Source organism: Tursiops truncatus, chromosome 2 (genome assembly GCF_011762595.2).
Source record: "Tursiops truncatus isolate mTurTru1 chromosome 2, mTurTru1.mat.Y, whole genome shotgun sequence".
In the NCBI taxonomy this organism is placed as follows: domain Eukaryota; kingdom Metazoa; phylum Chordata; class Mammalia; order Artiodactyla; family Delphinidae; genus Tursiops; species Tursiops truncatus.
The window spans coordinates 171,075,226-171,092,778 of NC_047035.1; the positions used below are offsets into that span (position 1 = coordinate 171,075,226).

The 17,553-nt window shown below is 40.2% G+C and overlaps 1 protein-coding gene across 1 annotated transcript in view; it reads right to left on the reverse strand.

Annotated features, from left to right (window-relative positions):
- Positions 1-17,553, reverse strand: part of CUBN (cubilin) — a 266,027-nt gene that overhangs the window by 34,554 nt on the left and 213,920 nt on the right. The window contains exons 57-59 of the mRNA XM_019933506.3: positions 14,261-14,461; positions 11,491-11,620; positions 7,715-7,932 (exon numbers count right to left, since the gene is read on the reverse strand). Coding sequence (XP_019789065.2) covers positions 7,715-7,932; positions 11,491-11,620; positions 14,261-14,461 — 549 coding nt within the window. The remainder of the gene's footprint in view (positions 1-7,714; positions 7,933-11,490; positions 11,621-14,260; positions 14,462-17,553) is intronic.

Consider the following 17,553-nt stretch of genomic DNA (forward strand, 5'->3'; position numbering starts at 1 on the left):
TACCCTTATATTCCAATGGAATTATACTCCACATAATTGTGCTAATTCTTTACCATTATATCATGCAAAGCTGTGAAGACAGATGTGACATTTGTCTGTCAATAGCGGAAAGAAAATGGGCTTTTACTGTATGTGTATATGTATGCATATATATATAAATTATTTGTAAATATAAATGTTACTTAAAATATAAATACTAAATATATATATTTTATGTATATTATATTTATAATATATAAAATATATTTGTATCATAAATATAAGTATACTATAAATATATAATTATGCTATATTATTTATAAATAGTATATTTTACTAAAAAATATTTTTTTCCTTTCCTTATGGGAAGGAGGAAATAGTGACTGCTGCAGTTATGTGCAATATTTATATAGTGACAGTAAATTAAATGCACTATTTAGGACTAGGTACAAATTGGAAAGCAGGCCGTGTCAAAGAAGAAGATGAGAATGGAGAAAAGTAGCTCTATCTCCCCAAAGAGTTAGAAAAGAAATGACTTGCCTTTGAGAAAAGTCACCCCCAGAATCCCTCATCGTCCTGAGTGTGTTCACTGATCTCTACAAAAGCGATGTGGGCATTTTAGGAAAAGGATGAATTTGGGAGATGGTCCTACCTGATTCCAAGCTTGGTTTTACCTCTTATAAACCCTTTGACTGCAAGCAAATTACCTAATCTCCTAACTTCTTTGTTCCTCCATTGTAAAATGGGATAATCCCTGTCTCAGGGGTAGTTGTGAGGATTAGATGAGAAAATCCATGCAAAGCCCCTCCCATAGAAGCTCAGTGACAGGCAGTCCTTATCTGTATGCCTTGGGCATCCTTGACATCTTCTCCTGGGGGTGAACTGAAATTAAAGCTACCACACAAAGGTAGCAGATTTTTCACATCTCAGAACAAAGAGAAGAATATAGTCCCTGATAATGTTTTATCTCTAAACAACTGTTTACAAGTAAAGAATTTTTTTCAGTGTTTAATGCTGACCAGTCTGCTTTTATGCTGCTGGAAACACTACATTAAAGCCAGGCCCAATGAATAAGGATAATGATTATTACAGGGAATCTATGCTTATAAATAATTTAATCCTAAACATCCAGTTGCTGGATGAGTTGCATTTTTAGGAGGGCTGGTGTTGTTTAGGTTATGCAGAATAATTGCTTGCCAGCTTCTTGTTTATTTCAATGTTTTTCAAAGTGTTACCTTATAATTTACCACTAACTCAATTTTATCACTTAGCTTGGTCTTCACAGTACCATCTGGTTTCATTTTCCCAATGACAACCCTATCCTTCAAGACCAGGAGCAGCAATTTGGTCATTTAAGGAGGGGGTGAGTGGGTTAGAGCACAGACTGATATTGGAATATATTTTCATAAAAACCTTTTCTTCTTCTTTTGGCTGATCTGGAATTTTACTCCTGCCTGCTGCTTTTGTAAGGTTTTGGTGAACTAAGCATTTGTTAGTTTCTTTATCACATTCCCACATTCTCAGCTCAGCAAAAAACCCTTGTCAGTAAAACCCACAAAGGAGAAACTGCAGATAACCTTGTCTTTGGCATCATCTCCCAAGGGATGCCTAATCAGCAGTGAACGTTACAAGACTTAAAAAGAGCGGAAATAAGCTTAGTCTAGTTTTCTGCAAATGGGTTTACAATTTCAGCTCATCTCATTGTCAGACTTCATCAGAGGGAGCAAATGACATTAAGAGAACAGACAAACAACACTGCTTTCAAGTAATATCCCCATATTCGCTAAACTGAGGGTTATTTGAGCAGTGACTTAGGAAATTATTCACTTTATAATTCAACTACCTTACTGCAATTGTACTTTTAAAAGTAATGTCGTCTGGCAGCTAACACCAGGCTGCTAGGAAGCACAACATAGACGCATCGATATTTAGTGTCACTGAATGTTTTTGAGTTTATTTTTTTAATGTTTAGCTATAGAACTTTAGAATGCCCCTCCCAAAGTCCAAACTTAACACCAAAACTGTGAAATTTAAAAATAACTAGAACCAGAAGTCTGAATTTGATATGTTGTTACATTTTCCTCCGTTTGCTGTGGTTATATTTTCCATCTTTGGGGCCCCAAACTGGCATCAGCTTTCTGTGTACCTTTCCTTCTTCTCCAGCCCCTCTTACAAGTAAACTCCTGTTGAGCCACCTCAACTTCTTCCCACCACTGCCAACTGTCTTCCTGTAGCATGTCTGAGAGTCAGTTTCCAGATGTTAAGGCAGCACGTAAAAATCCAGAGACCAGACACACCACCTGAATGTTGAGTCTGACCCTGTATTCCTAATTCTCTAAGGATAAAAGTCATCCAATTTACCACCCCGAGTAATAGCTGAATTATATGAACCATGACTGCATATTGAGAATGAGGCGAATCTAGATACGATGTATAACATATACATATTATACATAATATAATGTGATTATAAAGTAAGGATCATTTATCCATTTATTCTTTAATTCATTCACACAGCCAATATCGATGGATTGATGGAGTAACAGTTACGTGCTAGGTGTCTGCGAGGCCTTGGAATTTTATTGGAATTTAGCTTTTGATTTTGGCTTTAACTTATAAAATGTACTTTAGGGTCTGCTGGTTAGATTTCAGCGCACCCTGGAGCCGTCCTGTTGATAATAATGACCCCTCTCTCCCGCCCCTCTGCCTCACAGAGAGGGTGGGGTGGGTCATGGAGCCCTGTAGAAATTCAGGTCTTCAATATTACTTTCTGATCCGTATCAGTCTTTCTGTTTGGCATCTAAGGTACTTTACAGAAATTACCTACTGCATCCCCATCGCATTCTTAAAAGATAGAATGTAGTAATACTTCAAATTGAACGTTTTTAGTGGACAAAAGCTGAGCTCAGCAAAGTTATAGGACTTTCCTAAGGCATCTCACTGGGCAATGATGTAACAGAGCCATTGGTCTCGTCACCTGCTCCCTGGTCTACAGCTCTGCCCGTTTGGGCATGTCTCCACCTTTGTCCTTGTTAAACATGTGCTTTGGTATTTTTGCCTTTGTCTCATAGCAAGGGTCTGTGAGTCTGACCTTAATGCCACCTGACTCATTCTCTATGTGGCAAATACCCCGGGCAGAGGGACACAGAGAGTAGCCCTCATCCTCAGCCCAGGAGCTGTGGGCAACAGGGGGCCAGAGCTTCAGTCATGTGTTCAGGATTTACAGCCTCTGGAGCCGGGAACCTCTAGTCACTGACGTCCTCTTGTCCCTGAGACCACCATCTTCTCCAGGGTGATGGCCTTGCCCTTCCGCGACATGTCACCCTGAAGGAGACATGCTTTACTTTCTCCAAATGCCCACAGACCTCAACACTACCTGGGCCAAGTTCAGTTTTTGACCCTGATATTTTGCTAAAGGGTTATATGATACATTACTTAAGAAAACAAGTTTAGTTACTATGGTCCAACACAATCAATAAACATAGTTTAAACCCCTGATCTAATCCTGTATCTACAAGTTTCGTATCTAATGGGATGAGCACATCAAAAACAGACTGACTGGGCCTAGAACATAACTGCATGAATAAATGTTCTTTCCTCTCTCACCCATCCTCCAAGATGCACGGATTCAAGTAAGAAATAACTGCTTTATTATTTCCTTGAGCAGTGCCCAGGACAGGACGTGCCCCTGGCTGGGGGTGGGGAAGGGGGTTAACTCAGGTTCTGTGTCTCTGTGGGAAGCTGTCATGAGAAACAGAACTGGGAAAGGGGGCATCCCTGGTGTCACAGTGGTTGAGAATCCGCCTGCCAATGCAGGGGACGTGGGATCGATCCCTGGTCTGGGAAGATCCCACGTGCCGCAGAGCAACTAAGCCCTTGAGCCACAACTACTGAGTCCACGAGCCACAACTACTGAACCTGCGTGCTACAACTAGTGAGCCCACGTGCCACAACTGAGCCCATGAGTCACAACTACTGAGCCCGTGTGCCACAACTACTGAGCCCATGAGCCACAACTACTGAGCCCACGTGCCACAACTACTGAGCCCATGAGCCACAACTACTGAGCCCGGGAGCCACAACTACTGAGCCCATGAGCCACAACTACTGAGCCCAGGTGCCACAACTACTGAGCCTGTGTGCCTCGAGCCCATACTCTGCAACAAGAGAAGCCACTGCAGTGAGAAGCCTGTGCACCGCAACAAAGACCCAACGCAGCCAAAAAAATAAAATAAAATAAAAATTTTAAAATAATAAATAAATAAATAAAAACAAAAAAACAGACTGACTGAGAGGCACTCTGGCGTGAGACCAGTACAGTAAGAAGAAATGGAGGCTTTGATGGCTTAAAAACACGTTTGCAGGTCTGAAATGCTCTGTGAGTGACACAGATGAGCACAGCCAGAGCTGAAGCAGACTCTGGTGGTAAAGGAGGGGCAGGAACTCAGCAAGCAGAAGTGGGTAGAATAAACGGTACTCATCAGTGTTAGTTCTGCACCGTGGAGCTTGCCCACTTGGGCCAAATCCATAGGACTGAAGGCTTTTTAAGCTTCACAGGATCATGGACACCACTGACGATCGGGTGAAAGTTGCATACTCTCCAGAAAAACGCTGAGATCTGCAGCTAATTTCAGAGTTTCACAGACCCCAGGACGAGTACTCCGCTGGTTATCAGTTATCGGGGATCAATTATTCATGTAGGGGAGGAGAGATGGGGAAAGCGGGAAGGCAGGTGTACTTCACAGGTAGGTATCAGCTCCCGGGAAGTGCTGGCTTTTGCTTTCTCCTTACCTTCCATCCTGTGCAGGTGGCCCTTCATAGCAGAAGTTCCATAAAAGAGGAGACCTGATTTCACCACATAATTCATTAGCGACAAACTAGGGGGATATTTTCCCCAAATTTGTTCTGAGCCATTAGCAATACAAATATAACAAATGCCCAAGGAGAAGTTATCTAATAATTATATTATTGTATGAGCCGGCTCTTTACTGACTTGGGAAAAATTAAAGCAGATGTGCATAAAGTATTGTCAAGTGTGGAATCAAAATAGCGAATCTGTAAAACTCCAGTGTTCAGGTCAAGATAAGCTAAACAGATGTCACAGACTAAAATGGTCTCCTCTTCACATCAATTATTTATTCAGGGAAGATACTGTCTTCCAGGCTAAAGTGACAGTTTTGGAAACTAAAATTCACTGTCCCACCCATAAAGTTGTTTCTTCTCTCTTTACAGGATGCCCAGGGCAGTTAAAAATGGACAAGACTGAGGGGAAAAGTGCATCTTATTAGCCAAGTTTAAGTGCTTTGTATAGATCTGTAAGAAAAAGATTCTATAAACACTAGAATTCAACGTACTCTTTATTGTTTCTTCCCCTTTTCCTCACCATAAACAACAAAAAACAAACCAAATTGAAAAGCTATGCAGAGTGATCAGTGAATTTATGAGTGGTCTTGAAAGGTTTGTAAGACCAAAACAGTACAACATTATAACAAGCGGTTGTTCAGGAAAAAAAAATACCACTAACGATCACTTAAAATTACTTCTTAAATATTCCCAAGTGGCCAATAGCATTTATACGTGAAGAAGAGGTAAGAGGCATGCAGGGGTAGCACACTGGGAGGCAAGGAATGAGACCCTATTTCTGCTCTCTGCATGTGACCAGAGGAAAATAGTTATTCACTGAAAGTGGCCAATGCTTATGGATGAGCCGGGCCTTTGACGGTGTAAGATTATTCCTTCTGTGCTACTTCAGTAAAATCACCTTAAGTCAGAGAATGTCTTTCTGTAGCTCAGAAAAATATAATATCAATGAGGTTAGGGAACACTGGCTAATGTGGAAGCTTTCACGTAGGTGACAGCCGTGTGGAGTACTTTAGGATGATTTCAATGATCATGTGAGAATACATTAGGAAAAAGAAAAACAACTTGAAAGCAGGTAGCAAGAGCTATGCAATTATGTGTCATTTGATTCTAAAGTCTGTGCTAAAGGCACGAATAAACAAGTTCTCTTGTGCAAAAAGTCTCCAAAGGAAAATTAATTTTTCTTTCAAAATAGCCCTCTGTGTTTTATACGCCACTTCACTTGGGCAATTCCATTAAGGCAATGCTCTCTGTCTGCCCATGAGACTTGCTTTCAAGTCACTGTTGATACAGCTAAGTAGGGTAGGTGGCAAAGTGATTTTCTGATACAATTTGCACCATGTCTGAGTTTTATTGGGAAGCCGTCAAAACACAAATGCCTAATTGTTCCCCTCAAGAAATGCATGAAAAGAATCACACACCAAATGTAAAGAAGGCGAAGGTGAGCTCTGCTCTCTATCACAGGGCTGAAGGTCAGCCACAGCATGGGGTAAAGAGGAAGAAAGAGTTTGAACAGTGAGTCGGGATTCTTATTGTAGAAAACCTCCCAGGTTTCTCTGAGTCTTCACAGTAAGCGATTCGTTGTGTGAGCGGTTTGTTTTCAGAACATTATTCACTTCTATATTCAAATGGAAGACTCGAAACACTTCCCAGAGTCAAATACAAATTATCTTAGACTGTGCCACTGATGCTACGAGTACGGATAAACAGAGAACAGACCAGCTAACTCATACGGCAGGGCTCCCCAACCCCCAGGCCGTGGATTGGTACCGGTCCATGGCCTGTTAGGAACCGGACCACACGGCAGGAGGTGAGCAGCGGGTGAGGGGGCGAAGCTTCACCTGTTGCTCCCCCGTCGCTCGCATTACGACCTGACCCATCCCCCCACCCCCGTCTGTGGAAAAATCGTCTTCCACGAAACCGGTCCCCCGTGCCAGAAAGGTTGGGGACTGCTGTTTTAAAGGACTCAAAGTTCCAAGTTAATTCTATATAGATAATTATTTCTCAGAAGCAGTGGGAATAAACGGGGGTGCTATTTTTGATTGATCCTCTCACCCAGTTTTTCCTTTTACCTCTAGATGACTCCCAGATCACCTCCTCCGCCCAAGTTGCTTCTCAAGCTTCAGTTTCCTCCTCTATTTCTCCATTTAGATATCTCATAGGCCCTCCAACCCAAAATGACCCAAACCAAATACAATATTTCTTCCCTGAATCTTAGCCTCCTAAGGCATGAGTATCCAACAAGTCACCCATAGAAGTCATCCTCAACTCCTGTCCTCATGTAATAAGCATGAAGTTCCCAACACTGTACTTCCAAGGTATTCTACCTTCTGAATATCTCTGAGATTTCCACCCTTCTTCTATTTTTATTCCCACTCTGTTAGTTTGAGCCTTCAACCCTTCTCATCTGGAACTCTGTGATAAGCTTCTTCCTTCCACCTTCCTCCACCCTGCTACCACTATGATCTTTCCAGAAGTCCAGTCGGGCTGTGCACTCTTTACTTAAAAGTCTCCCAGGCTCTTCACCATTTTAAGGATAAAGTCAACAGAGGCTACAGGGCCTTCTTTCTTGATCTGGACTTTGCTACCTATAGGCTTAACTTCCACCATTTCCATGGGTGATAAAATGAGACTCAGGTCTCATTTGAGATGGTGGTGTAGACAGACTTTGTCTTTAAATACTAGAGAGACACATATGTTGAGTGATTTTTTGTTTTTACTCAAAATACACCATATGTAATTTTTAAAACCAAAATTTTATGTGACATATTCCTCTAAACTTAAATGAAGAGCAACTTTAGACAGGTGAAAAAAATTAAACAAAGCAGAAAACTAACAGTAATGAAAAATAGATTTACACACGCAAAATTCTTACCCAATGTCTGCCAGAAAGATATCCTCCAACCTCTTGCTGTTTGAAACGAATCTGTGTTGAACACCAGGAACATACTACTACTGCTGCTCTTAACACCTGGTGGAAGACTGGAACCACAGAATTTGCCAAGAAGGGGATCACTGATGTTAGAACCATCGTAAACTGCCAGGTAGTCTTGGGAGCAGAAGGTGGAGGAAACCACATCAAAATCATTGAACCTGTGAAATGAACCTTGTTAATAATAATGTTCTCCATTCGGGTTTCCATTAAATTATAGATTTAGTTCTTATTAAAAAAAAAAGACAAGACAAACGCCAACAGCATCCAAGTTTCACTTGATAGGAAACGTAGAAACAGTATACTATTTTACTGATCAGTTCAAAAGTTTAGAGGAAAGTTTTTGAGAGACTAGAATATGTCAAGGAGTGTCATAAGCTCTGGGGATATAAAGATGAGTAAGATATAGTCCTGGATTTCCAGGGGTTTACAGTCAAGGATATATTAAATCTACTTGACATAAAAGTTTTGATAAGTTGAACTGATATTTATTTATCATTTCAGCAACACTTTAGTTTTTCAGTCTCATTAAAAATAGGGTGTTTACTCTGTTCCCTTGTTATTTTTGTGAGATCAAGTGGTACTATCAGTCTAATTTTTATTAATGGGAAGAATGCTAATATAATAGACTGGAAGAAATGCTGGTTTTAGAATCAGAGCTTTATTCTCATTCTCACAGTCTGTTTCCCTCTTTTTAAATGGAGTTTATTCTAAGGTTAAGTGAAACAATGTGTAAAATCCAAATTATGGTAACTGGCATACAGTAGATGCTCAAAAAAAATGGACAGACCCAACAAATGATCGTTATTATTATGATTTTGAAAACTAGGAATAAGAAATAGTTATTCCTCATAAAAGAAATAACAAATATTAAAAAACCAATGGTAGGAAAGAATGAACTAAATTCTCTTGAGTCTTATGTAACTGCTATAACCAGAAATTCACATTTCAGGTCACTGTGGTCATCACGGGCATGTCGCCACTCATCCCAGCGCTCAGCCTTCCTGACGTTTGTTAGGATTGTCTTTCTGTGCACACTTTGAGGTGTGATGTGGCCCTGAGACATGCTCTGGCCACAGAAATGTAAGCGGGAGTCATGCGTATTACTTTTGGAAGAAGTTTTAAGAACTACTATTCAGTTTGCCACACTGCCTTCTACTGCAGTGATGATCATGGAAGCAAATGTAGAAATGAGATTCCATCAACCTGGGCAGCTAAGTGACCATGATGAGAGGAGACTCCTTGCCAGGCCACGTTGGACACACTCATACAAGTGAGAAATAAACTTGTTGAGTTAAGCTACTGTGCCTTGGGGTTGTTTGTTACCACTTATAACCTATCCTGACAGACACATCCCTGACTTTTCTTTCATTGTCTAACATAGTATTTCTTTTCTTTTCTTTCCTTTTTTTAAATTGAAGTATAGTTGATTTACAATGTTGTGTTAGTTTCTGGTGTACAGAAAAGTGATCCAATTACACATATATATTCTTTTTCATATTCTTTTCCATTATGGTTTATTGCAAGATATTGAATATAGCTCCTTAACACCATATTTCAATCCAGGTCTTATGCTTTGTCATTTCAAGTAACTATTCCCAGAGTTCCCAAACAAACAAGACTTCCTACCTGGATTTTCTTAAGGATTTTTATGGTGGGTTTATTATAGCTTATTTTTTAAAAACCTGTTTAAATTATTTGATGTCCTGTCATCATTTTTCTAGGTTCTTCTTTCTCAGGTGTTTTTGTTTTCTGGGTTTTGGTATTTTTGCTAGCCTCTGTAATAGATAACATATAATATGGAATAATTTGAAACTATCTCGTGATTAAAATATTTCCTTTAAGAGGCTTAAGAAAAAAATGATACAATATTTTGAAACAGGTTTTGATTGGCTGAATGTTTTCAAACTGATGATAAAGGTTAAGATGAAAAATTTCTTAATTTTCTTTAACCACATGTAACATTTAATGTTCCTATAATAAAAGAAGGCAAAACAATAGCTAGATAATTTCCAAAAACACTACTTTCATTTTTATTTTCTATAGACAACACATTTACTTTCCACAACGTGAGTCCATGAAGATAAACATCTGAGTGTCCAAGAGGACTCAGAGCTGTTTTGGCTTTGCGTCATTTTCCCATGACAGCACAGAAAATATTTGCAAAAGCCCATTAACAGAAAATGTCATGAGGCCGGCCTATTTGGAGAGCCTAGAAGGATTTATGTGTTACTAATGTCTACAACTTCTTCAGTACCTAGAATAGTATCTGTTTCACAGAATGTAGGTTCTTAGAAAGAATGTAATAATTTTCCAAGCATGTGGATGTGAACTTTGACTATGGTGAGCCCCAGGGCCCAGGCAAGGGCAAAAAATATACACATATCATAGCGTATGCTCTGATCCTACACGTGTAAGAACCAAGTATTGTGCCACGACAGAAAATGACAAGAACCGTTCCTTACGTGTCCATTCGGAGCAGGTGATCCCTTCCCAGGTCTCCTGCTCCTGGCCATCGGGCACTTTTTGTTTATTCTTTTGTTCCTGGGCCTTAAAGGACTTTCTGGCTTTGGGGCACAGCTCCTTTACAAATAGTCTCAGGTGGGACCTGCAGAGCTCTCCAGGGTCCATCCTGTAGACCACTCACTGTCTGATACAGGAAGCAAACCAGGCTTGGTGAGATGTGTCTTACAGTCCAAGGACCCATTTACATATGAGGTCCCTGGAGGTAAATTATGGAGAGTTTATGATTGGGGGGAGAGAATGTGATCACTGACATATAGGAGGAAGGGAGGTAGGAGGGGTCCTAGCCCATTAAGCTTCTATAGAAAATTCTATATTGCCATAAACTACACCATATGCTGAGTTTCAGAGCTTTCCACCGTATGCTGTATATCACTGAAACACAGGAGTTAGAAATACATCATCTCAGATGACAGCAATAGTGAACTCTGTCACTCAGAGAACTGGAGGTTGCTTTCCCTTCATCAGTCTTATTGGAAGTATGCAGGATCGGGGAGAATTTTCCTGATGATATAAGATATCTCATAGAGCACCAGTTTAGAGGTGTTCTGATATGGGAATAAAAAGGAATTTCTTAAGTACTTAGAAAATTCACCCTTGGAGAGAGAGCATAGGGAATATGAAGGACCTGGTTTGGGGAGGAGATCAGTCTGATCCGGATTCTGATTTTGACTCTTCATTTAATACAATATCACTCTGGGGAAGTTATGTGACACTTCTGAGCCTCAGTTTTCTCATCGGTAGAGTGAGATTAGTAATACATACCTCATCTGACTGTTTCAAGAACTAAATAAGAGGATGGTGGGAGTGTTCATTGAAGTTCTTTGTGTATAATACGTGCCCCCCAAACGGAAACTGCTTTCTCTTGCCCTCCCCCTGCCCTTTGATTTAAAGATAGGCTTATAACTTTACACCCCAGTATATGAAGCTACTCTAAAACTGTCGGAAAACTACAACAATTGTTTGAACCGGTGGAGTGAGTGCCTGTTTTTCCCCTGAATGACCACTGACTTGCGTGGAGGGTAGGGGGCCCACTTCCCAGGCGAACAGGATCACACCACATGCTTACTTCCCCTTCCTCCGGATTCCTGTACGTGCCTCTGATGGGAATCAGTGCTCTGCATCATTAAATGAACATCTTTTCTGTAAACAGAGCTGGGAGGATTTTCTTAAGAAGGTAAATGGGTCTTACGTACTTGAGCTGGATTACTCTGTCGTCCCTGACGGTGATGGTGTACAAACAGTGCATGTTGTTAGGGTACGCAGAGTAGGAATAGAAAGGGCTCTTGATGACCCCGGTGGAGAGGTTGAACACACCACCACAGGCTGCAACAGAAGGTGGGGAACAGGCAGAGAATGGTTATGACTCATGGCAGAGGAAAGTCATTTCCAGACATTCTTTACTATGGTACCTTTCTCCCCAAGAGAGATGATAATTCTTTGTCTTAAAGCAATGTAAACCTCTCTTTACTGTGCTTACAAATGCTTCAGATTTTTCCACCGAGGTAGAGGGAAAAGACAGTAAGGGGTAGAAGCAGGGAAGAATGTTTCAAGGCACCTCTTGGAATGGAATAAGTCTGAGCGAAAATAATGGCCACAGTGAAAATGATGAGAAAAAACGTTTCCCATGTTGGAATATAACTGTCCTTTCTCTATAAAGCAGTGACAGATTCAGGGGGACAACAGTGATTGCTGGAAGTTTAGAAAAGGTGAGCAGAATCCAAGGCACATTGTGGGCTTATGAACCCAGGAAGGGCTGTGATCTAAAGATCTTAAATAATATGGATTGGAGTCTCCTGTGTCCATGATAGACGACCGTAAGGTGAAATTTTAGAAATCACTTTTGAAATAATGGAGGTTAGTCCCCTCTGTGGGCTCAAATGCATAGCTCTTGAGTCTCGCGTATTTCTATTTGGTCGTGAGACTGGTAAGGGCCATACTTGACCAAGTTTTATTACCAATCCTCAACAAGCATGAGGAAGGTAGGCCCACCCCGAGTCCAGCAATCAACAGCCCACAGCCCTTAGTCACTACGACTAGTCAATAAAACAACAGCCGTAAAAAGAGAATGAAATCCCATTATACAAAATAGAGAATTTTTATTTTTTCGCTTGGCTTTGCATATCAGGAGGATTACTTTGTGCCGTGCAATGATGGAAAGTGCCCTATTCTCACAGCAGTGAGAAAGGTTTATATTTATTTTACTTTATGATTCTAAAATTATAGTAACGTGAGTGTATTTTGATGATATTTTCATGGTTTACATACTATCAATGGACATATTCCATTTACATATCTTAGAAATGACAACCAGATAGTGGCTGCCATTTAAGGTTATTAAGGTAATTTTTTATTTGTCTGTTTGTTTATTTTGTCTCAATTGAGCCCACATTGCAGGGAAAGCTATTCTCTCTATGCCCACAATCATTCCTGTGCTCAGGCCCCTGGGTACATCTGCAGTGAATTAAATGTTAGATTTGCGTAGCCATTATTCTATTTCATCTTGTTCACAATAATGTGGTCTCTGAAAGCTTGTCAATGCCTAAAATAAGTCCCAAGTTTGTACATTGTCAGGAGTTGAAATTTCGATATCAACCCTCTTTAAAAGAGACTCTCATAGTAGATAATGTGGACCCTTGTATACAGTGTTTTAGGAAAATGAGGGATTAAAGAGTAAAATAATATAAAGTGGGGAGGAAACTCTCCATAACACTAGTTGTACCAAAAGAATAAAACAAGTCACCCCTTCTCTTTATCCAACAGACAACTGGGGGAAGGAATGTTCTGTCTGTGCTAACAGAATCCCTGGGCCACACAGAATCATGCGTTACAAACGGGGCCAGGCCTCGGGGGCAGTTAACGTCCACAAACCACGAAGGCCTGTTTCATGAGTCAATAAACATTTTCAGGCTCTTCTGGGGATGGGAACAATAATTTATTTGAAAGAAAACAATTTGACTTTCTACCTTTAGCAATGGGTTATGTCAAGTAAAGATCGAACAAACATTTTGCAGGATCTTTTTTTGCCCGTGTTACTGAAGTTGGGATGATGTGAAAAAAAAATGCTGTCAGCAAACCAGCCAAGTTTATTGCAGGAGAGGAAAAGACCATTCAAAGTAGGGAAATAGAATCTTATGATTTTCAAACAAACATGGATCAAACTGTCTACAAAAAATGAAACGATGTCGGTAGCTACAAAGGTCTTTGTCCATTCGGCGGCTTGTCTCACCCTGATTTTGATACAGAGAGGCTGCAAATTATCATGTAGTTGAATACATCCATCTTTTCTTTTACGACTTGTGCTTTTTGCATATTGCTAAAAAATTCTTTCCTACCAGAACATCATAAAGATATTCTCTTACATTTTTTCTAAATGTATAAAGGATTGGTTTTCAACAGAGTGACTTGGGAAAATGAAATAGGCACCTGGACAGTCCAGGCCAAAAAGTCACTTTACGCAATGTACGAACAACTGAAGGTAGCAGTTCGTTCTAACTTAAATTATCAAAAATAAATCTCAGGGCTTCCCTGGTGGCGCAGTGGTTGAGAGTCCGCCTGCCGATGCAGGGGACACGGGTTCGTGCCCCGGTCCGGGAAGATCCCACATGCCGCAGAGCGGCTGGGCCCGTGAGCCATGGCCGCTGAGCCTGCGCGTCCAGAGCCTGTGCTCCGCAACGGAAGAGGCCACACAGTGAGAGGCCCACGTACCACAAAAAATAAAAAATAAAAAATAAAAATAAAAATAAAAACCTCAATCTTCCATTTGATTTTCAAAGAGTAGTTCTGCCAAAGTTCATGAAAAAGGGCCTCCCTTTTTTTTTTTATGACCATGCACCTAATTAATAATTTTCTCCCTTAAGGTCTCTGAGTCTTCAACTTGGTGATGTGTGAATACAATTAAATCTCCTTATGGAAATTGCTCGAGGGAAAAAGAAAATTCCAAACTACATCATTATGGCTACTCACGGGTTATCCTATAGGAAAACTTGAATCCCAAGTCCGTGGTATGTGCATTTGAGTAGAAGTTAAGCAGCATGGGACCAGAGGTGGTGACAGGGGACAGGCTCTCATCCCCACACAGCGTCGCCAGAGGCGTGGAAGATAAGCTGTAACCCCTGACTATGTGCACGCCGTCGTTGACACAGCTTCCCGTTACAGTGGAGCGAGCTGAACAGGGCACGGAACAACCAGAAGCAACATAAGTAATAATCAGAAGCAACATAAATGATTACACGAAAATGTGAGGACGATTCACGCAATTTGGTTTCCTGAGGAACGACCCTCACCCTAGTTACAAAACAAGCACAGGGGTGAGGAAACAGGGAGAACTTCACAACAGTTGAATCCTACTTTGAAACAATACAGAATTTTCTTCCCTATAAAATGACTCCTTTAATTCAGTGATTATAAACTGGGGACAATTCTGCCTCCCAGGGACATTTGGCAGTACCTGAAGACATTGTTTTGCTGTCATGCTGGGGTGTGCCACTGACACGGAGTGGGCAGAGGCCAGGGATGCAGCTAAACGTGCTATAATGCTCAGGGCTGCCCCAGGCCCCCTGCCCTCCACCACAACAAGAATGACCCAGCCCAGAACGCCAACGTGCTGCTAGTGAGAAACCTTGCATTTAACAGTGACGCTTACCCACAGATAAAGGACTCCTACCACGGAGACGTCATTAGAATCTCAACGTTAATTAAACAAATGTTACAAATGTTCACACAAACAATATTAGCTTAAGAGTTTAGTGATTGTAAAATATATATCATTGTTTTGTTTTCTAATTATAAAACATATATACTCCAACCCATTCTAAAGAGAAATACAAAACAGAAAAACAAAAAATTTAAAAAACTTTATTTTTGGTGATGGGATGTTTTCTATTTGCATATTTTGGGTTTTTTTTTTTTTTTGATTTACAATATTGTGTTAGTTTCAGGTGTACAGCAAAGTGATTCATATATCTATTCTCTTTCAGATTCTTTTCCCATATAGGTTATTACAGAATACTGAGCAGAGTTTCCTGTGCTATACAGTAGGTCTTTGTTGGTTATCTATTTTAAATATAGTTAAGAAGACTTTTATTACTACAATGTATCCAATCATTTTTATGGGTGAATCATATAGTTAAAAAATTAATTGGAGACTTCTCTGGTGGCACAGTGGTTAAGAATCCGCCTGCCAATGCAGGAGACACAGGTTCGATCCTTGGTCTGGGAAGATCCCACATGAGCCAAGCAACTAAGCCCGTGTCCCACAACTACTGAGCCTGCGTTCTAGAGCCCCCAAGCCACAACTACTGAAACCTGCGTGCTCTAGGGCCTGTGCTCTGCAACAAGAGAAGCGACCGCAATGAGAAGCCCGCGCACCGCAACGAAGAGTAGCCCCCGCGCGCCACAACTAGAGGAAGCCTGCACGCAGCAATGAAGACCCAACGTAGCCAAAACAAAACAAAACAAAAACATTGATTGGAATCATCCTGCGTAGGATCTTTTGTAACCTAATTTTTATTAACAGGAAATAACATAACATCATGCATTTAATATGATTAAATATCTTTTAAAACACTGAATTTAATGCATCTATCGAACTCTAATATATAGATGTGCCATGCTATGTTCAATTCATCCCCTACAGCTTAATAATTCTACCTTTTCTAGCTTTTGTGATAAAAATACTGTTGAAACAAACATTTTTATATATAAATATTTGCAGAAGTTTCTCATTATTTCATCAGAATAAATGTTTAGAAGTTGAGTTACTGGTACTAAGGTAAAATTCTTTTTCAGATTTATCAAACAGTCCTTTGGAAAAGTGTTACCAATTCACAGTTCCACAGAACTTTAGGTATCTGACATTTCCCCCATTTCTACATTTTCATCCCCACGTAAAGAAACCTTGTACCCATTCACAGTCACGCCCCATCCTCCCCCTTTACTGTTCTCCCAATCCTAGGCAACCACTAACCTACTTTCAGTCTTTGTGGATTTGTCTACTCTGGACATCTCACATAAACAGAATCACATATATATATATATATATATATATATATATATATATATATAAAATATATAATATTCAGCCCTTTGTGACTGGCTGCTTTTACTTAACACGATGTTTTTGAGGGTCATCCATGTTGTAGCATGTGTCAGTACTTCATTCCTTCCAAGCTCAATAGTATTCCATTGTATGGAGAGACCACATTTTTGTTTATCCATTTTGTAGTTGATGGACATGAGTTTTGCTTCTACCTTTTGGCTATTATAAATAACACTGCAACAGATATTCATGTACAAGGTTTTGTGTGGATACGTGTTTTCAATCTCTTGGGTAAATAAGTAGGAGCAGAATTGCAGACTCATAGAGTAACCCTATGTTTAATGTTTTGAGGACCTATCAGTCTGTTTTCCAAAGAGGCTGCACCATCCTGCCACCACAACAGCAATTAGAACCAGCATGAGAGTTCTAATTTCCCACCTCCTCACCAACACTTGTTATTGTCTAGCTTAGCCACACTATTGAGTATGAAATGGTAGTACATTGTGGTTTTGATTTGCATGTCTCTATGAGTAACGGTGTTGAGCATCTTTTCATGTGCTTATTGGCCGTTTGTATATCTTGGAAGAAATATCTGTTCAGATCCTTTGCCATTTTAAAAATATTTAGTTAGGCCACACTGTGTGGCTTGCTCAATCTTAGTTCCCCAACAAGGGACTGAATCCAGACCCTCGGCAGTGAAAGCGAGGAGTCCTAACCACTGGACCACCAGGGAATTCCCTCCTTTGCTATTTTTAAACTGGGATATATGTTTCTTAATGTTCTGTTCTAAGAGTTCTTTTCTATTCTAGATACTAGAATGGTTGTAAATTTTTATTTCTCTTGGGTACCTGGGAGTAGAATTGCTGGGTCATAAATAAGGTATGTATTTAATTCTATAAGAAACTGCCAGTCAAATTCTTCCAAGTGGTTATATCAGTACCTATTCTCATGAGGAATGTATGAAACTTCCAGTTGCTCTGCATGCTTGCCAACATTCGATATTGTCAGTCTTTTTCATTTTAGCCATTCTGTTGTGTGTGAAATGGTACCTCATTGTGATCTTTAATTTATTGTTCTGATGGCTAATGATATAGAATATTTTTCATGTTCTCATTTACAAAAACAAAGGAAAACACTTTTATCTCATCTAGATGATAACTTGAACATGTACCTAACACCTACACACACACACACACACACACACACACACACACACACA